Consider the following 20,309-nt stretch of genomic DNA (forward strand, 5'->3'; position numbering starts at 1 on the left):
AAAGGAGAAAAGAATTGGGACAGAAAATACTAATTTAGAAAAAACATTTCGATAATTATAAGTTTACACAAAACATTTTAAGAGCTTATATAAAAGAAAAAAAATTCTTTATTTATTCACGTTTCACATTCTAATTGATTCTTTGTTCTAAATACTCTTATAAAGTCTTCTTTTTTTTTTCCCTCTTTCTTTAAATTATTAAGTTTGAAGTGTTTTTATTTAGAAGGTTATCACATTAGCAATTAGCCTATGGCGGATTAAACAAAAATTCTTTCGGCATCCTAGTTGGTGTCGGCACACCACATTGCCTAGTTCACCTTGACTTCCTTTCGTGTCTCAGTCTCTTTGAGACATTTTATTAAATATCTTTGTGACCTAGTAGTTATGCTAAAAAATAATATCAAAAGAACGGAGCGCATCGGTGATTGTATACAATTTATGGTGAAACAGTTCGAAACTAGGCCATGTCCAACCCTATTAAACTCTCACCATGTCAACGATTGTTACCATGGCCCCACAACTAGTTACTAGTCCCATAGATCAATAAGGAGTACGATTATCACCTCTTCTAATATTTCTCTCCTGACATCCCCTCTTATTTAAACAGTTGCGATTACGCTATATTTATATCTTTTTTTGAATTTTTTATATAGAGAATAAGACAAAAGAAAGAGTGTAAAAGGAGTGGATGAAATGAGATAGTAATAGGAGAGGAGATAATCCTACTCCGATCAATAATTAGGCATTTTTCGATGAAAGGCCTTTAATTAGTTTTTTAATTAGAAAGATTTATTAGGAAAATGATGGGTTTCTTTCGCTTATCCTCCTTTATCCAATTGTGTTTTCATTAGTTGTTTATTCCTAAGTTAGATAGACTTGTAGAATCAAAACTTATCTAAGCTTTTTCATGGATGTATAGGCCTTACTTTCATTTGTCCATTTCTTGACTCTAAAAAGTAGTCTAATCGTCATCGAGATGCTGACCCCACATATTGTACCAACGGGGGACTTTAAGGTAGTTTTTGGGGATTATGATTATCTCTCATCTTTTTTTTTCTTTCCTTCTATTTGAACGGTCATGATTAAATTACGTTAACATCTTATATTAATTTTATTTTTTTTATAGAAAGAGAGACAAATTAGAGAATGTGAGAGAAGGGGATGGAAAGAGGAAATGAGAGAATCCCAGTCCAATTTTTGGACTTATCAAAAATTTTAGATCATTTTCGGACCTTATTGTTCGAAGTTTAAGAACCAGAAAATTCAGTATTTTGGTTTGTGTGAAAAGTAAGATCAGAGTTATTGAATTGTGTGAAATGAGCTAGCAAAATAAGTTAATAGGAATTGTCAAATTCAATTGGAGTGGTACAAATTATCTGGTCCATAAAACCCAACACTCATGATGTCCATAAAAGATTATCCAATGCCTCATGGAAACATGAGCAATTGAGCATTGACTTCCCCTAACATGCTCTGCAAATCCAGAAGAAATGAAAAAATTGTTAGAAAGGGGCATTCCGAGAATTGAACTCGGGACCTCTCGCACCCTAAGCGAGAATCATACCACTAGACCAAATGCCCTTGATGCGTTTCTGTTTTACTTTAAACCAATATAAAATACAGCAGATTCTGATTTGGAATTAGTTTGGCTAGTTTTTTTCACTCGTTTATTTTTAGCTTGTTGCAATCTTCCTATAAGTTCATAATATATATTAAAATAACAAGGGCTTAATAAATGGTAAATATTCAGTTTGGAGTGTGTGTGACAAAAAATAAAACGTCGAAATTAAGAATTAGAAAAATAATTCGATTTGGATTTAGTTTGGCCATTGATTTTCACTCTCCTTTATTTAGCTTCTTGCACTCATACTATTGAGTGAAAGAAAAAGAAACTTGTAAAGAGTCCGTTTGAAAGAGTGTGAAAATCGCTACCCGTTAATTTTTCGAAGCTTTAAGCCTGAAAATAGTTCGTAAAGTTTTGAATCAACCATCCAGCATTGATTCTCAGCAAATCATTATCTCATGATATGCCAGTTGGCAACAAGAATCCATTTCCAGTTCCAAAGCAAAAAGATTAAAAGACGAATAGTTCCATTTCCATTCGATATCCAATTTCGATCCACATGAAGAAATTACTGGAAAAAGAATTTCATAAAGAATGATTGTTATTAAATTCTGTACAATATCCTGAGAATATTACTAGTCACACGAAACGACGGAAAGAGCTACGCGAAGATCGTTCGAGGTTCCACATGAATACATTCTATATGTTTCTACTTCTTCTCGAGTAATTTTGGATGTGTGGGCAGCGTAGTGATTTCCGCTCACTCTATCCCGCTTGGAAAATATTATCTCCCTCAAGATTGGTTCGTGGCCGTTGAGAAGATTACCCAGGCTTAAAACTTTCCTCCACGACTGATTAGCAGTTGGAGGCGTAAACATATTCGACACGATGGGTCTTTCGTGCATCCTTACTTGTTGCTTCTTGTCAAACTCCTGCAAAGATAAGGGGGGCACACGATATAACAATTGTTGGGGTAACGGTCAGTGCTAATTATAAACTCTGCCGCTGTGGTGCAGCTGCTCGAAGAATGAAAACAGAATGTTTCAATCCCTCAAGACATCGGGGACGTTATCTGCTGGACTGCTATATTAGGAATGCTTTCAAGAATAAAGGCAGTTTACCTTTGGAGCATTGTCTCCTGATGAGCTCGTTGCCATTCTAGGAAAATAAAAGCTGCAGCAGTCGGAGAAAATGGCTTCAGAGAGGCGTGGGGCTTGCAAGAACTTGCGATGAAGGGAAGCTGCAATAGTGAGTAGCTTCTCGACATGTTCAAAAACACCACAGAGCCGTCTTATATCTTCAATAGTCTCACTGCCAGCAGATAGACGATTTGCTGGAATAGAAACCGAAATTGTATTTACTCACTGCAAATTAGTGCAAGTACTATTCAGCTTTTCTCTTTAAATAAGAAACAGATTAGTAAACCTTGCAGAGGCCTCAATGCAGACGCCAAAGTAATGTAAAGTTGATCCATTTTGGTTTCCATCTGCTTCAAGCCTCCGTAGCTAGTCTGGTTCAAAGTATCTGCTGATGCTCTGAAGGCAGTACAAATCATTTGCTCGAGCAACTGATGCGGTCGTAACGTTTCCAGGTAATGAAGGATCTATGAAACGCAATGTTAGAAAAACATTAAGGAGATTCCAAAATACACTGTAAAACACATGAACCATCAAAAGATAAATTAGTTTGCCTACACAGATTTAAAACCTACGATCTCGCCTAACCCATCCCATGCTGTTTAAACTGTGGCTCCAGGGAACTATAAGAATTTTTACTTCATCATATTTCAAAGTGAATAATTAGTGCCATGAGTTTCACACCTAGAAGAAAGAGAACCCCCTTCCCTTTATTTATAAGGAGGTTCTGCCCTTGACACGAGGCCTTTGGGAATTCTTAAGGTTGCATCCATTTTCATGTAAGTGGGCTTATCCCATTTCTCTTGGCAACTGACTACTGAGCAAGAAACTTAATTGGTTAATGCCTAGGTGTCCAACGGATCACCTGACCAACAAAATGCAGTCAATTTTATTACATTACATTTATTTCCCTTTAATTAAAGATTGTTTATGTCTAAAATAGAAATTATTCAATCTATTCTATTAACAATAGAAAATCTGCCCTTGTTCCGTACTTTTTTTGCTGGATTGGGTTGGGTAGGTTCTATTTCATGCCTAAGATCAGTCAGTTTCAACTTTCTGGTGGCAAATAGAAACCAACCAGTTTAGGTCAGGAGGCACAAAACCCCAAAACTGACCCCGCGCTATTCATCTACATCCTGATTTTTGTGGAACTTTTAGAGAATAGGCTTATGCAGCAGTGATGTTTAACAAAATAACTGCTGGTAAGTTAGTTTACCTTTTCTCCTTCTCTATTTGGATCCAGAAGTGGCTTCTGCTCATAAGCTGGCAAAGCAGGTGCATCATTCCAAATCTTTCGCCATAAATTTCCATGCTCAGACATTCTCTTTGAAAGTCGTCCTTGAGGAGGCCAGTTATCCTTTGAACCCTCTATTGCCGGAGTGTTAGATGATCCAGTATCTTTTTTGTCATCGCTCTCCCAATCTCCAGGAGAATGCCAGCGAATAAAATCTTCAAAAACAGCATCTGGATTTGCAGCTTTAAATGCTGACATGTCTAATCAAAATTCAACTCATAAGTGACATTTATAAAAAGCATCACAAATCCACTAAAAGTTATTCTCAATGTGCAAATGTAGCTACAAAAGATATTTAGAACAATCTTTTAAAGGTTTTCACCTGAAGTTAAGATCTCTCTCTCCAACTGAGCAGAAAAGTCCTGCAATAGAATATTTGATAAAAATTATTGCAGTATGTTATACTTAACAACACATGAAAACCATCTAAAGAACATTATCTATCAAGTAATGAAGAATGAATTGTAATTTCCATATTGTGGAGTAATGTATAGAGTGGGCATTCCGTGGTCCATATTAATGTGCGACTGATGAGGGAGGCTGGAAAAAGAAAATCCTTGAGAACTTCCAACTTTTTTAATTCCATTGAAAAATAAGTACCTAATGTTTTCTTAACCCAAACATGAAAATCTTTCTGCATGCAATAGATTGGTATGACTAGAGCTAATTATCGTATGAAAACTTATGGCCAGAGATGCCAAATTAATACAAGGAGGTCTTAATCTTACAAATGAGTTGCCAAAGGCTTCAACAGCATGAAGCCGTTCTTCGTGCATGTCTTCTGTCATAAGTGGTGATTCCTACAAAAATGTGTAAAAAGTTCAACTTCCATTTCTTCAGACTTTGCAAGAGCACAAACTATGATGAGATTGTTAAATGGTTTTATATGTTACATCAACCTGAGTGTATGGCGCATGCATGCTCTGATACGACTTCAGAAGCATCATAGATCCTGCCACACCAGCTGAACCCCTCCTGATAGAATCTGAAGATTTCAGATTAGCAGATACCACATCTTCCAGTTTCATAGATCCTGCCACACCAGCCGAACCCCTCCTGGTAGAATCTGAAGATTTCAGATTTGCAGATACCACAGCTTCCGGCTTAGTGCTGCCACTCGATAAACTTTTTTCAGGGTGTTGTAAATTATCTGGTGTTGCAGGGCTGCAGCATCCAAGGTAAAGTGCATTAATCAAATGAAAACTTAACTTTATGCAAATTGAAAATTATCTACCCTAGTCCCTGACTCTTTATCGACTTCAAGGTATACACCATAATTTCCCTTTGCTTCAAAATATAGATCTTAATTTTAAACAACTGACCTCAAACTCCAAAGCAACAGACAAGCCAGCCCAGTAAACTAAAACATGTTTCTAGGCTAACAAAGGTACTCAAAAAGGTAGAATAGATTTTTTCCATCATTGCCAGAACTTTGGGTACCTGACCAAATTCACCTAATAGGGTACCCAAACCTAGGACATGTTAATTTGTGCATAATTAAGATTAACCGTTCAAATTCTTAATTCTGTTGAATTGCCACACAAAAGTAATTTACAACAGACCAGCAATCTTGCATCTATAAGTATCTACCCCACTCTAAGCATGTGAAAAGCATAAGCTAACCAATAACAGTACTCTTTACATGAATGTATCTGCACCACAGGACTTAATGGTGAAACAAGAGGGAACCCACAACCTTGCTTCTCAATGTTAACATTACAACTCACCTCATGCTTTCAACTAAGCAAAGAAAGTGAAGAATGCAGTCTTGGTGCATAAGCGCGCACACACACACACACATGAATTATAAGTAATTAAACTGCCAACGGCAAAATTAAACAAGTTTTTTATCCAAATTCAAACAAAAAAAAGAGATAATCCCAAAGAATTTGTTAATGAAGAAAACCAAGGAGATCTCACTTGCTTAGTTCACCTGTCATGTTTCCCATCAAAGTTTTCACCAGGTGTTTGCATTATACAGGAATACTCATCTTGACTATCTTCCTGCATTTTCAGTAAACTAGAGTCATGCTGACATGAGGAGGAACTATGATGTACATAGGATTAGAACATAAGCAGTAAGATCACCACAAACAAAATAAAGCACACAAAAAAAATCAGTTTGACCTCAGTCTGAGGAGATGAATTCTCCTGGCTTCCAACACAATCTTGAAAGTCTTCATTCAATTGACGCTTCATCTCAATGCATGTTGCAAGCTGAACAAAAAGCAGTAAGATAAAATGTTTTTTGGCTTGGTTTCATGTGCATCAAAGGAATCATCACAGGATAAAGGTCCAATGACAACATTTTCACATCATATCTTAAAAATAAAATCAACATGTTCGGCATATTAGTTTAATCTCAATTTGATCAACAAAATTGTATAATGTGTGTGTTCATTACTATCCTGGACATTGTCAAGCAACCATGGTGCCATACAGCAACAGTCATAAGCTTAGACATGTGTTCTTATAAAAGAAAATAGGTGCAAGGGTGTTAAAGTTTTCAAAACCAAATTGTTAACATCTGTAGAAACATCTGTTTAACGATAATAATTTTTTTTTTTTCTTTTCAGAAACGAATTCCATCAAACTCTTTGAAGATTTGTACAGATAATTACCATGTGAAGTTTCTGATTAATCAAACACGTGGAGAGGTCAATTGAACCAGTGGCTGGCATTAGGGGCAGTGGCTGTGACTCTTCCCAACACCACCGAACTTCACGAACAAACTCTATCCAAATAACAGCAATAGCTGATCAAACATATACAAAAACAAATGGCCGGTCATAATTTAGAAAATAACACTACTAAGGAAATGAATCCAACCATCTGAATGGCGTACACACTCAATAAATTCTTTTAAAAGATTGTGAAAATATTAGAAATTTGGTTCCTATGCATACCACGTATGTTGCAGTTTCCAAACCATAGAGAATGCAAACAAAACTGTGCAAAAAGGGATTTAAGAGGTGCGCCCTTAATAGCTCGAGAAGTCTTATGCTCCGCAGCAGCAACATCTGGGAATCGTGCACCTACATAGATCATTGGTGCTTATGATTAGTAACCACCGCAATATAGTGTAAAGTGTCTGTTTCAGTTAGCTACATGAAAATGTCTTGCAGGAAGGGAGCAATACCATCATGAAAGAGTTCCTTAAGCATACGATCAATAACTGTAGGTGGAGGTATAACCATTGAGGACTTCAAATTATCTGAACCTGGATTTTCAACTACCCAAAGAAAGAGAAGAAAAAAAAAAAAAAGAAAGTGGCCAGCTCAATAAAAAACCAAAATGACATCTCCACCTCATGAAACAAAAACAAGCAATTTATCGAAAAATAGCTGATGAATCTAAGTTGCATAAGAGGTCAAATTCAAACCTGACACAAAATCTTCCATAAATTGAGCCTCAAAGGACATATTCAATGTGTCAAGTAATAGGCACAGTTGAGAAGCAAATCCAATTCTGTTTCCTTTGGAAGAATCAGTTCTGAAGAAAAGTAGTCATCAGATAGCTTATAAAATAAGCACACTATACAACAATACCCATCATGTGCACCAGTTAATAAAAAACGACATAATAACACTTTGAAGATGCAGATCAATGGACATTGCTTTAAAAAATAAAGTTCAGTGTTAGTTTTTTTCGTTGAGGAAATTAGAATTCAGAATAATATAGCACCAAAACCCTACAATTTGGATAAGCTAAAAATTATGGGCAAATCCTCTTGTGACATATACTGTGGAAGAATAAATGAAAAATGACCAAAATCTTCAATACGCAATTACGCATGGACAAAGCTATCACAGGCATAGCGTTTATTTGATAAAAATTGATAATGTCGTCTAAATAAAGAAGTATCTCACAAAGTTGAAGACATATTTGGAGATAGTATCCATTTTTGAGCTTCGTGGGGCGAAGAATTTTCCAGCTCAGCCATTTCCATAGAGCTCTCAACCAAATTCTCTGACCACATGGCAACCAATTCAAATCCTGTGGGCAGTCAATACATACATCAAATTAAATGTTTAGTCCATAGTGAGTTATCAAGCATGCCAAGGATCATTGTGGTAAACAACATGCATGTTGTTTGAAGTAAAACCTAAGACATTATCCCACACAGTCATACCTAAAAGAACGAGCACGGCTATGGACAAAACCTATAAGAGGAAGCATTACACAATGAAACAATTCAGGATAAAACTACCTTTTACAGGGTCTTCGGCAGAATACCACTCACTCCATGGACAATCATCATCCCATTGTGTTGTATTGTGAGTTTCACCACCAAGATCTATTTCAGATTCAGTAACATCTGGATCATCTCCTTGAACCTCATCATCATGGGGAAGGGATCTGTAGGTTAGCTTCATTGTGAAATGGACTTTGAAACTGTGAGTAGAAAAGTCCAATGTGGAGTAGGCCTTCACCATCAAAAGAAAAATAATTAGATTTTGGAGAAACAGGAAACCAAAATATAATTTTAAAAACAATACTACTTTAAGGAACTTCAAATTCAATGGATAGCGAAATATACAGAACAAGAATAGTTAGCAAAGAACATATAATTCAAAAAATAAAAATCCTGCTGATATTGTTTGAGAAAAAACAGACTTTTGGGATGATGATAGCATGAATCGGACTGACCAAAACTATACTATTCAGCCTACCTATAGCATTATGAAATGAAAAGGAGGTACACAAAATAAAAGGAAACAGCAGGGACATAGAGTACAGCCTAAAGATCTTATAAGCCTCAAATCATACTATTATAGTAGTAACTGTAAGCTCAAAAGGTAAGTGAATAACCAACTTGTGACAGCAAGACTGCAAGATTATATCAAAAAGAAAAAAGGACATTTAATTTTTGGTAGAAACTTACAAATTTGGAAACAAACAACTCATACAATCCTTCCAAATGCATGAGTTTTACCGGAACCTGGCTACCAATATGATCAGCCTCAAATCTTCTTGTAAAAACTGTTCCCATATTTTGGATACCGATGTAAGCTTTCCTAGCAGGAACATGTACTGGAACAAATGCAGGCCACAAACTGCATAGCCAAATTTTGAATAATATCATATGGTTGATATAACTTAACTCAAATAATGAACTAGATAAAGTATGTAACACCATGACAAAAAGTTAATAAACTGCAGGCCACTGATTGTCAACAAACACTACATGGATGTTGATCTAATATCAGAAATTTCAATTGACCTAGGCACATGTCTAAGAAGAACCAAAAGTTACAAAGAAAAAGTTTCAAGTTGGTATCCCTCCCACCTCGAACAATTTGATAAGGCAATTGCAACTGCACTTAAAAGCTTGCTAGCCTCAGGTGCATCAAGAACCACACCGCTGGCACTTTGAGGAGCAATTACCTGACGAAATATGATCAACAAGTTTGAAACCAAAATACAAATAAATAAAGCACTAAAGAACGAAAGGTGTCAAGCTATGGCATACCAAAAATTCTTTCACCCCAAAACACAACTGCAAGTCATGCAATGTGGAATTCCAATCAATAACTTTGCCTGTACCACCGCAATACAATAAAACATTAGCCTCCAATATTAACATTTTGATTCAAATTTACGACAAAAATATAATTAAAGAAAAATGACGATTGAAATTCCTCATTACCGTCATATTTTGTTCCAAAATAGTATTCCATGCAATAAGTTTTTGCTGAAAACTTCAACTCAGACTTGACCTTGTATAAATCCTCCGAAACCTCCCTTGCATCCTTTTTCTACAGCCAAAAAATACACAAAATCCATATTGGCAGTGACAAACATGACAAAGGACAACAAAAACTAAAAACTTTTCCTCTCAACAAGATCGTATTACAATTTTCATCACGATGGCAATAAAAATCAAACTCAGCAATGCAAAAATATAAGTAGCAATCAAAATGCACAAACTGACGTGAATAACTCATTCGCATAACAATTTGAGTAACAGAACAAGCTTCTTCAAGCATACCAGCAGATTTTTCGGACCGTCTGCCAACCATTGCCTACAAACCGCTTCAATATCGGAAATAAACCTGAAAACATGACAATTACAATCCAAATTAGTTCCCAACATATACAAAGTCGAAAACTTTACAAAAATTAGCTGAGTATATATAATTATATACATACACACACATATGAATTACCTTTCCCATGAAGAGGCAAGAGTGAAATCATCAAAATGCTCAACCTGCAACCAATATTATTTTCCTTCAGAGTAAGTTCATAGCTTTTTGCTTGATTAGCTCTTATTAGTGGCGTCGGAGTAAAATTAAAGTTAAAAATTTCTGGAAAATTACGACGTGAAATTCAATTAAGCATGAATAAAAAATAACAATTAAAAATTAAAAATCGATGAATTCAAAGCAATGGATAATGGCGAACCTCCTCCTCTTCAGCTTCATCGTCTCCGACAGATTCCAACCTGCTGGATGACGCCATGTACGGAACGCAGCAGAAATGTGTTTTTCGGATTGAATTTACGACGTCGTCTGATTTTCTTTGGGTTCACGTAATCGATGATCGACTGGGTTGAGATCTGCAGACGAAGGATTACTGTTAAGATCTGTAGAGTGCGGGAATTGCAGATGACTTCTCCTCGCGCTTCTCCGTGTTGTACGTCTTATGCAAATTGCAGTTTCGTCACCGAGGTTTATGATATTTGTATTCGGCACCTTCTAAGTAGATCCTTTCGACACCATTCGAGTTTGCATTGGGTTCGGTCTGTCTTTTGGCTCGTCTAAGTTTGGCTCGTGAAAGAACCAAGTCAAATTTAATTCGGCTCGATTAGGAAACAAGCAAAACTTGTAAGTATGTTCAACTCGTAAATTCTTGAGCAACTTGAATTTTTTAACAAAACAGTTCAAGGTAAATTTGAGGTCAACTCGATCATTCAAGCTCGATATCTAATAATTTAAACTATTTATTAACAAAATTCTCATTGCCAACTAAAAAAAAGTGAAAAGACAATTTAATCTTCTATCATAAAATAAAATTGTGGAATGTAAAGTGATTTCCCATAAACCAAATTCGAACTCCATTCATGAAACACCAATCTTACATTACTTCGCATTACAAAATGGCAACCGTACAAGATAATGGGAGTAAGGATTTGTTTGAAATCGCTTCCAAAAGATCCAAAAAATTTCAATTGGATAAATGAGAGTGGGACGATATTTTAAGAGTTCTCATTTTACCACATTTCTCTAATAAATGTATAACTCACAAATATAAAAGATTTTTCAACATAATCAAAATATAATACATCACATATCATTGTATAATTAAAGAGGCGTTTGAAAAAAAAAATTAATTATATAATAACATGGAAAATAACTTTTTGTTTTCCAATCACACTCGAAAATTTTTCCACAATTACAACTTCGAAGTAGGTCTTACAACGTGGTTTCCCTGTTTTCTGAAAACATAAGCACTCGCAGTGGGCCAACAAGGGCCCCACACCCATTTACGTACAGCGATCCCCACCGTTGGTTCAAATCGGAAAGCATCATCATCATCACTCCTAACACACAGGCAGTTGTGATTTATTAACACAATCATTAACTAATTTATTCACGCTCCCATACAATAAAACAAGCCCACCACCCTCCCTCTCTCTTCTCTCTCTCTCTCTCTCTCTCCTCCTTTTATTTGTCAAAAAATGAAGAAACTCAGAAATCTGAACGTGACGAGGCCACTCTCTCTGTACTCTCTGTGTCGCTGAACTATATACGGAGACGACGGGCGAGTCACTGACTCACTGAGTCATCCGAGCCGACCCGCATTGAGCTTCTCTAGCTTACTCTACCCATGGCTGCAGCTCTGGAGTGCTGGTCGGGCCGAGCGAGCACTGACGAGGACATGGTGGAGCAGGTGCTGATGAGGACGCATGACAGATCGGAGGGCGCGACCGCGGCGCCGGAGAGTTCTAACGGCGCCGGAGTTAAGGAGTCGTCCGTGGTGCAGAAGAAGCTGCAGAGGCTGAGCCGGAACGTGTCAGAGGCCATCGCGTCGCTCAAGAACTCGCTGAATCTCGACTCGGCGAGTGACTCGGCTACGGCGTCGTTTGGCAAGATCGAGAGCTCGAGGAAGTTGGTGTGGGGGAGTGTGGTGCGTAATCTCACGCAGCTCTACCCTGGCAGTCAGCTGCCGGAGAAGCTCGTCTCCAACATTCGCAAGCATTACGATTCTCTTCCCCTCAGGTTTGAAGGCTGAATCTTTCGCTCTGTTTGGTTACTGAGTTTAGTTTATGCTTGTTTGGATTGATGGATTGCGACTTTGTGCAATTTGTTGAGCAGCCAAACAGAGGATTTGGATTGTGTTGTGATTGATTTTGCTTGTTTAGTGATTTGGGTTTTTGTGTATGTGGTGTGTAGTTATGCACAGGCGGGATTCGAAATGAAAGAAGTGTTTCTTCATATAAAATTGATAGAGCAGGCATCATTGGATGGGCATCCTGCAATGTTGATTCAAGAGGTGTCTGAGGAGGAGGCTCAGGGGTCTGTGTTCAAGCTCACCTTTGCGTGTAACTGTTCGATTTCATGGCCATTGATGTCCGGTGCACTCGATAACGAGTCGATTTGCTACAAGAAGGTACAGATCTTTGAGAAGAAAGGGTGTACTATTGGCGTTGTTCTTCTTATGGTTGACGTTGGGCAAGATAAATTGTTCAGAAACCGGGTTGAAAATGCTTTGAAGTTGGCTATAAGGAAGCCCAAATCGAGCACGGTGAAGCTCCCGTTTGGACTATGTGGGTGCCAAGAAGAGAATACGATGGGGAGGGAGGTGGGAGATATTGAGGACGACATTGGTGAACAAAATTATAGGAATGGGATTGAGATTTCTAGCCAAATGATTCAGCTTCCCGATCCTCTACCCACTTCGTCATTTGTTGTATCCGTAGATGAATGGCAGACAATCCAATCGGGGGGCGATGAAATTGGGAAGTGGCTGTTGAACTCTGATAATCTCGACTTTGTTGATCAGATTGGACCCAATTCATATAAGGGAGTGTACAAGGGGAAAAAGGTTGGAATTGAGAAGCTTAAAGGGTGTGACAAGGGAAATTCCTATGACTTTGAACTCCGAAGAGATCTTTTGGAGCTCATGACGTGTGGGAACAAGAACATTCTGCAATTTTATGGTGTTTGCATTGATGACAATCATGGGTTGTGCGTTGTTACGAAGCTGATGGAAGGTGGATCAGTATATGACTTGATGCTTAAGAACAAGAAGCTTCAGATTAAGGACGTATTAAGGATTGCCGTTGATGTGGCAGAGGGGGTCAAGTTCATGAATGACCACGGCGTTGCATATAGGGACCTCAACACACAGCGTATATTATTAGATCGACATGGGAATGCTTGCTTAGGGGACATGGGTATAGTTGCTGCTTGTAAAAGTGTTGGTGATGCAATGGAGTACGAGACAGATGGATACCGGTGGTTAGCTCCCGAGGTTAGTTCATTGTTGCGTCAGTTATTATTCCGTGCATTTTCTGCTTTGAACCAGTTAAACTGAGTTCTTACATGTCTATAAACCTTTTATCTTGTCAATCTGCGTAACCAAAAGCTGTGGGAAAAAATTGACGTTCCATTTCCATAGACATTGCGAACCCAAATGTGTCTGTCATTCCAAGAACTTACTCACATGATCGTATTGCAGATAATCTAGTCATTATTTCGCTACAAAAACTTTACCTGCACAGTCCTCCTCAGCATACAAAATTTGATTTCTTTTGTATGGATTTTTTGTTAGATTTCATCATTTCGCTGGCAGTCATAGTGGATTCAATGTATCAATTCACCTATTCAGGATCAATCTATTTTCACTAAAGACACTTTATGTCACTTAACCCGACATATTTGTTTGAGCATGCCTAACATGTTTTCCTAATTGGTGGTACTTTACATCTCGGTGTACTATTTATCTTTATCTAAGCACTCCTCTATATTCCGTGAAACTTTGCCCAACTACATTTATGCATGCCACTAAACATATCAACTTAGCCGCAACGTTATAGTAGTGCTACTTTCCGAAATACAGGTATTATTGTGCGGATCCCCCAAAATGAAAATTTTAAGTTTTTAGCAATGATCACTGGTCAAGAATTATATCCTTTCCGGAGCAGTGTTTGATGCCGCTCTATAAACCCATGTTTCATCCACCTTTTATTAGCTTGTGATAATAATTGGATGCTGATACAAACTCTAGGTATAAATTGCTTGATGATGAAAAGAACTATTTTAATGTCGTTTATTTGGATTTGCTTTTGATTTGGGTCCCGGGAAATGCGGATACAAATCACTTAGAACAGAATAATTTTCTTTCTTTACTCAAGTTTGCTCTTTTGGGACCACCTTTTGTCACTTTCACTTTTGTATACCATCTGTCAATCTGAGTAACAAAGAACTTGTTCACATTTTTGGAAGTACAGAAGTAAACAAAAACCTGAAGTTGTTATTCCGTCTAACGAATTACACCTCATATCTCATATGAATTAATCGTATCGAAGCCATCCAGCATACTAGTTAGGTTACATATTTTATTCACCGACGTTCTTCCACATCTTTCTGCTTTGTATATCTCATATTTATGATCTGAATACTTGAAGTAACAGATATGGTATTCATTGCTTTGTTCGCGTTTCTGGTTGCCGACAGATCATTGCCGGTGATCCAGAGTGTGTTAGCGAGACATGGATGAGTAATGTGTACAGTTTCGGGATGGTAATTTGGGAGATGGTTACTGGTGAGGCAGCATATGCTGCGTGTTCACCGGTACAAGCAGCAGTGGGGATAGCTGCCTGTGGCCTTAGACCCGAGATTCCAAAGGACTGCCCACAAATGCTGAAGTCCTTGATGACCAAGTGCTGGAACAATTCACCGTCAAAGCGCCCTCAATTCTCGGAAATTCTATCAACTTTGCTGCGGTCAAACAACAACGGTAATAGGTGAACATCCTTAAGCTAGTCTGAGTGATATGTTTCTAGTATATTTATATTTAATACCGCTAATGTAAAACTACCCGTAATTACGGAGTAATCCATGCTTAATGTAGATGCAAAGAAAAGCTTATGCAGCTGAAATGAAAAAAAATCTTCTTTCAACTCTCTCTCTACAAAAGGGCAAAAAGAGAAAGAAAAGAGAAAATTGGATTTATGGTCTCTCAATTTTGGCTCAATTCGAGCTTTGGTCCCTCAACCAAAGATCCACGAGTATTGGGCATTTAACTTGCTATAATGTGGGGCAGTAATCATTTTCGCGAACTTTGTTAGAACTTCTTTCCAAAATAAAGGGTTTAAAAGGGCAAAAAATGAATGGAAGTTCTAACGAAATTAGTCAAAAGAACCATTGTTCCATATTATTAGTTCACGTGTCAATATTCGTGAATTTTTAGTTAAGGGTCCAAAGCTCCAATTGAGCTAAACGATCGATGCTTCAAAACTTAAAAGAAAAACTGGATATTTTATTGAGAGTTTTAACGAAAAGCTCACGGTACTGTTCATTTTAACAAAAAATCATATTTTTACACTAAAAAGTCAATTCTAGTACTATTCATTTTACTTTTTATTTTGTTATTATCATTAAAACTCAAAGTTTTTAAATCATTTTCATTAATTTTTCTTATTTTATTCGGTCACTTTAGAATTTTACTTTACCAAACGCACTATGATTCAATGTGGTTATGATTTTGGCGGTGGGAAATGAGAATATTCAAATCATTTGCCTTCCCTGTCTCATCATGATTGATTAGGCAATTCAGATTATTTAATTAAAGATTAAGATTATTGTATGTTTACGAGGTAACATAATAGCCCAAGACTATATAAGTATTACAATAAACTTTATCCCTTATCGATGTACGATAACTCTCAACACGCTTTCACACGTGTGGCGGATTTTCAAGCCTGCACGTGGACAACAACTGGATGACGTGAAGCGCGTGTGCCGTTTGGCTTAATACAAGGACAATCCACTTTGATACCATGATGAAATTGGAATTCCACAGTAAAACCAATTGGCAATATGAAAAGTAGTCAAAGATCATATAAGCACATAGCAAACATTATCTCTCATCGATGGGATAACTCTCAACAGTGTCATCATGATTGATTAGGCAATTCAGATTATTTAATTAAAGATTAAGATTATTATATGTTTATGAGGTAACATAATAGATTAGGCTGGAAATTGGTCAAATCATGTAGGTGGGTTATAGGTATGTCTCAAGGTGACCCACGCGGTAAATCATGTATTAATACTATGTGAAGTCTGTTAACAATCGCACTTAAAATTGCAACTTTCGTCCAAGTTTCCGTCTAAAAATAGCATATGGGTTTCAAAGGAATGGTAAAATTGATTAATTCCACATGCTGGGGTACTTTTTGCCCCTGTACGTGGATAAATTCTAAAATCTACTTATTGGATCACATGGTTGTACGACCACACCGAATTGCTGCTAAGATGTATATGGCATATGGCCGGTCAAGCAAAAGTTTTTTCCTTGCGTGTGAGACTCTCTTGCAACTTTTAGACAGAACTGGAAGGAAAATTGTGGAACTTTTAGACAGAACTGGAAGGAAAATTGTGGTTTTGACTAAAAATATAAGGGGAACGGAATTGTCTGGTGGGTCTACAATCTGTGAGAGTGATGGAATATGTTTTTGGGAGTTTTAACGAAAAAATCACAGTACTGTTCATTTTAACGAAAAATCATATTTTTACACTAAAAAGTCAATCCTGACTATTCATTTTACCCTTTATTTTGTCCTTATCATTAAAATTTAAAGTTTTCAAGCCCTTTTCATTAGTTTTCCTATTTGTTTTTGTTTATTTTCCTTTGGTATGTTTATGGGAGAGACCAAAACGGAGGGATGAGGATCCCCCTGATCCTCTTTGCGGGGTCTTAGGAATTTTGTACATCGTGCGATCAGTTTTCGTTAAGTACTATTTATGTTTGATTTTAAATAATAAATTTAAACTGATTTCTGGTCACACAATGTATGATAAATGATTAAGATGTGAGGACCTTTAGAATCTCACAGTTTGTGTCACATCCCCGCCCGGGGTCCATCACATCCCGGGCCCGCTCCAACACCGTAGCACGATATTTTCCGCTTTGGGCCCCGACCACGCCATCACGGTTTTGTTTTTAGGAACTCACACGAGAACTTCACAATGGGTCACCCATCATGGGAGTGCCGCACGAGAACTTCCCAATGGGTCACCCATCATGGGAGTGCCACTCCACCACCGTAGCACAATATTGTCCGCTTTGAGCCCCAACCATGCCCTCACGATTTTGTTTCTAGGAACTCACACGAGAACTTCCCAGTGGGTCACCCATCATGGGAGTGCTCTCGCGCGCTATTGGCTTAACTTCGGAGTTCCCATGGAACCCGAAGCCAATAAACTCCCAAAAGACCTCGTCCTAAGTAGGGAGGGAATATATATATATATATATATATATATATAAAGCTTACAGGATCTACTTTGGACGATATGAGATGTTATAGTTTGAATCGGGATTGGAGTGTATGTATAATGTAATCATGTTATTTTGGGTCCCACTAACAAAGAATCATAATTTCGACAATAAAAACAGAAAATCAAATCAAAGCAACTGACATTTAACCATCAATCAATCAAAATCATACAACAAATGCGTCAAATACAAGTTTAGATATTATGTACCCGCGGTCTCCCTACGATGACCGACACGTGTTATCAAATTTAATATTATCATGAACTTAATACATATCAACAAATGATAAAGATTATTTATGTAACAATTTAAACCAATACAACATTCCCCAAACTCTAAGTTAGATATCAAATGCAAGCATCAAATTTGAACTTGATGACTTATGTGACAATTTTGCGTCTTCTTGCATTCAATGTGTCAAAGTCCAAATTATCCACTGTTACCATTGTTTTATTTTATTTTTCTTCCCAATGCATTGTTTTATTTCTTTCAAATCCCTTGTTTTACCATCCCTTGTTCTATTTCCTTTCAAATCCCTTGTTTCACTCTAGTAGAACATATAGACTACAACGGTACTTATTATTAGATGCAAAGAAAAGCTTATGTAACTGAAATGAAAAAAAAATATCTTCTTTCAACTCTCTCTCTACAAAAGGGCAAAAAGAGAAAGAAAACAAAAAATTGGAGCTATGGTCTCTCAATTTTGACTCAATTCGAGCTTTGGTTCCTCAACCAAAGATCCGTGAGTATTGAGCATTTAACTTGTTATAATGTGGGGCAGTAATCATTTTCGCGAACGTTGTTAGAACTTCCTTCCAAAATAAAGGGTTTAAAGGGGCAAAAAATGGATAAAAGTTCTAACAGAGTTAGTCAAAAGAACCATTGCTCCAAATTATTAGTTCAGGGATCAATATTCGTGAATTTTTACTTAAGGGTCCAAAGCTCCAATTGTGCTAAATGATGAATGCTTCAATTATCTCGAAAGAAAAACTGGATATTTTATTCGGTCACTTTAGAATTTTACTTTACCAAACGCACTATGATTCAATGTTGTTATGATTTTAGCGGTGGGAAATGAGAATATTCAAATCATTTGCCTTCCTTGTGTCATCATGTTTGATTAGGCAATTCAGATTATTTAATTAAAGATTAAGATTATTGTATGTTTATGAGGTAACATAATAGCCCAAGATCATATAAGCATTATAGTAAACTTTATCTCTTATTGATGTGGGATAACTCTCAACACACTCCTGCATGTGTGGCGGACTTTCAAGCCTAGATGTGGACAACAACTGGATGACGTGGAGCACGTGTGGCCGTTTGGCTTCATACAAGGACAACCCACTCTAATATCATGATGAAATTGAGGTTTCACCATAAATCCAATTGGCAATATAAAGAGCATCTCAAGATCATATAAACACATAATAAACATTGTCCTTCATCCATGTGAGACAACTCTCAACAGTGTCATGATGATTGATTAGGCAATTCAGATTATTTAATTAAAGATTAAGATTATTGTATGTTTATGAGGTAACATAATAGATTAGGCTGGAAATTGGTCAAATCATGTAGGTGGGTTATAGGCATGTCTCAAGGTGACCCACGCGGTAAATCAAGTACTAACACTATCCATGTCGTGAAGTCTGTCACCAATCGCAGTTAAAATTGCAATTTGCGTCCTAGTTTCGGTCTAAAAGTAGCATATGGGTTTCAAAGGAATGGTAAAATTTGTTAATTCCACAGGCTCAGGTACGTTTTATCCCTGTATGTGGATAAATTCTAAAATCTACTTATTAGATCACATGGTTGTACAGTCGCACCGAATTGCTGCTAAGATGTATATGGTATATGGCCAGTCAAGCAAAAGCTTTTTTTCTTGCGTGTGAGACTCTCTTGCAACTTTTAGACAGAACTGGAAGGAAAATTGTGGTTTTGACAAAAAAATATAATGAAAACTAATGAAAAGAATTAGAAAACTTTGAGTTTTAATGATAATGACAAAATAAAGGGTAAAGTAAATAGTACCAGGTTTGACTTTTTAGTGTAAAAATATGATTTTTTTGTTAAAATGAACAATATCGTGGGTTTTTCGTTAAAACTCCCAAAAATATAAGGGGAAAGGAATTGTCTGGTGGTGGGTCTACAAGCTGTGAGAGTGATGGAATTTGTTTTTGTTTGTTTTCCTTTGGTATGTTTATGGGAGGGACCAAAACGGAGGGATGAGGATCCCCCCGATTCTCATTATGGTATTTTAGGAATTTTCACATCATGATCGTTTATTTGTGTATTGTGCGGTTAATTTTTGTTAAGTACTATTTATGTTTAATTTTAAATAAAAAAATTCAAACTGATTTTTGATCGCATAATGTATGATAGATGGTTATGATGTGAGGATCTCTAGAATCCCGCAGTTTGAATCAGGATTGGAGTGTATGTATAATTTAAAGGAAGAGGTATTCTTCAATTTCCCCCTTGAACTTGTGAGCATTGGCCAATTTCCTCCATCAACTCTCATAATTAGTCAATTTCCCCCCTCAACTTTAATTTGGCCAATTTCCCGCCTCAACTCTCATAATTAGTCAATTTGCACCATACTGTTATTTTTTATTTATTTATAATTTTCCATATATATATATTTTTTTAATTTTCAATCTTTCTAATAACTTCCAACAAAGTACTAAAATTAATATAAACTCACTTGCATAATATAGGGTAAAATGTACAAAAACATAATACAATTAGTATGTGATATGGGTTGATTATAAGAAAAAGTTATGAATCGGGTTTAAAGCAT

The 20,309-nt window shown here is 36.8% G+C and overlaps 2 protein-coding genes and 1 non-coding gene across 3 annotated transcripts; 1 reads left to right on the forward strand and 2 right to left on the reverse strand.

Moving 5' to 3' along the window:
- Window positions 1-1,509: 1,509 nt before the first annotated feature.
- Window positions 1,510-1,581, reverse strand: TRNAP-AGG. Its single transcript has one exon. It is a non-coding gene; the product is annotated as a tRNA-Pro (tRNA).
- Window positions 1,582-2,074: 493 nt separating this feature from the next.
- LOC103958974 (rab3 GTPase-activating protein catalytic subunit) lies at window positions 2,075-10,699 on the reverse strand. Its single transcript, XM_009371298.3, has 22 exons — window positions 10,406-10,699; window positions 10,168-10,211; window positions 9,990-10,053; window positions 9,648-9,756; window positions 9,471-9,538; window positions 9,288-9,385; window positions 8,883-9,054; window positions 8,208-8,424; window positions 7,867-7,993; window positions 7,380-7,489; window positions 7,137-7,229; window positions 6,904-7,032; window positions 6,619-6,752; window positions 6,125-6,214; window positions 5,931-6,001; window positions 4,897-5,161; window positions 4,726-4,797; window positions 4,320-4,359; window positions 3,920-4,197; window positions 2,990-3,167; window positions 2,686-2,897; window positions 2,075-2,496 (listed from the first exon to the last, which is right to left on the reverse strand). Exons 1-22 carry the CDS (start codon window positions 10,460-10,462, stop codon window positions 2,200-2,202), a joined length of 2,925 nt encoding a protein of 974 aa, XP_009369573.2. The 5' UTR covers window positions 10,463-10,699; the 3' UTR covers window positions 2,075-2,199.
- Window positions 10,700-11,589: 890 nt separating this feature from the next.
- Window positions 11,590-15,128, forward strand: LOC103958975 (probable serine/threonine-protein kinase DDB_G0278521). Its single transcript, XM_009371299.3, has 3 exons — window positions 11,590-12,222; window positions 12,397-13,477; window positions 14,683-15,128. The coding sequence occupies exons 1-3, from the start codon at window positions 11,831-11,833 to the stop codon at window positions 14,974-14,976; spliced, it is 1,767 nt and encodes a 588-aa protein (XP_009369574.2). The 5' UTR covers window positions 11,590-11,830; the 3' UTR covers window positions 14,977-15,128.
- Window positions 15,129-20,309: the final 5,181 nt, after the last annotated feature.

This window comes from the organism of the source record quoted next, unplaced genomic scaffold, assembly GCF_019419815.1.
Source record: "Pyrus x bretschneideri cultivar Hongxiangsu unplaced genomic scaffold, Pyrus_bretschneideri_v1 Contig39, whole genome shotgun sequence".
Classification (NCBI taxonomy): domain Eukaryota; kingdom Viridiplantae; phylum Streptophyta; class Magnoliopsida; order Rosales; family Rosaceae; genus Pyrus; species Pyrus x bretschneideri.

What these genes read in the sequence shown, in the direction of transcription:
- LOC103958974 (XM_009371298.3), bottom strand. Translation starts at nt 10,462, where the DNA reads ATGGCGTCATCCAGCAGGTTGGAATCTGTCGGAGACGATGAAGCTGAA. An exon ending in TGGAAACTGCAACATACGTG is followed by an intron (nt 6,753 to 6,903) that starts GTATGCATAGGA and finishes ATGTTTGATCAG; the next exon opens with CTATTGCTGTTATTTGGATA. An exon ending in CAGGAGACAATGCTCCAAAG is followed by an intron (nt 2,497 to 2,685) that starts GTAAACTGCCTT and finishes TTATCTTTGCAG; the next exon opens with GAGTTTGACAAGAAGCAACA.
- LOC103958975 (XM_009371299.3), top strand. Translation starts at nt 11,831, where the DNA reads ATGGCTGCAGCTCTGGAGTGCTGGTCGGGCCGAGCGAGCACTGACGAG. An exon ending in TACGATTCTCTTCCCCTCAG is followed by an intron (nt 12,223 to 12,396) that starts GTTTGAAGGCTG and finishes TGTGGTGTGTAG; the next exon opens with TTATGCACAGGCGGGATTCG. An exon ending in ACCGGTGGTTAGCTCCCGAG is followed by an intron (nt 13,478 to 14,682) that starts GTTAGTTCATTG and finishes GGTTGCCGACAG; the next exon opens with ATCATTGCCGGTGATCCAGA.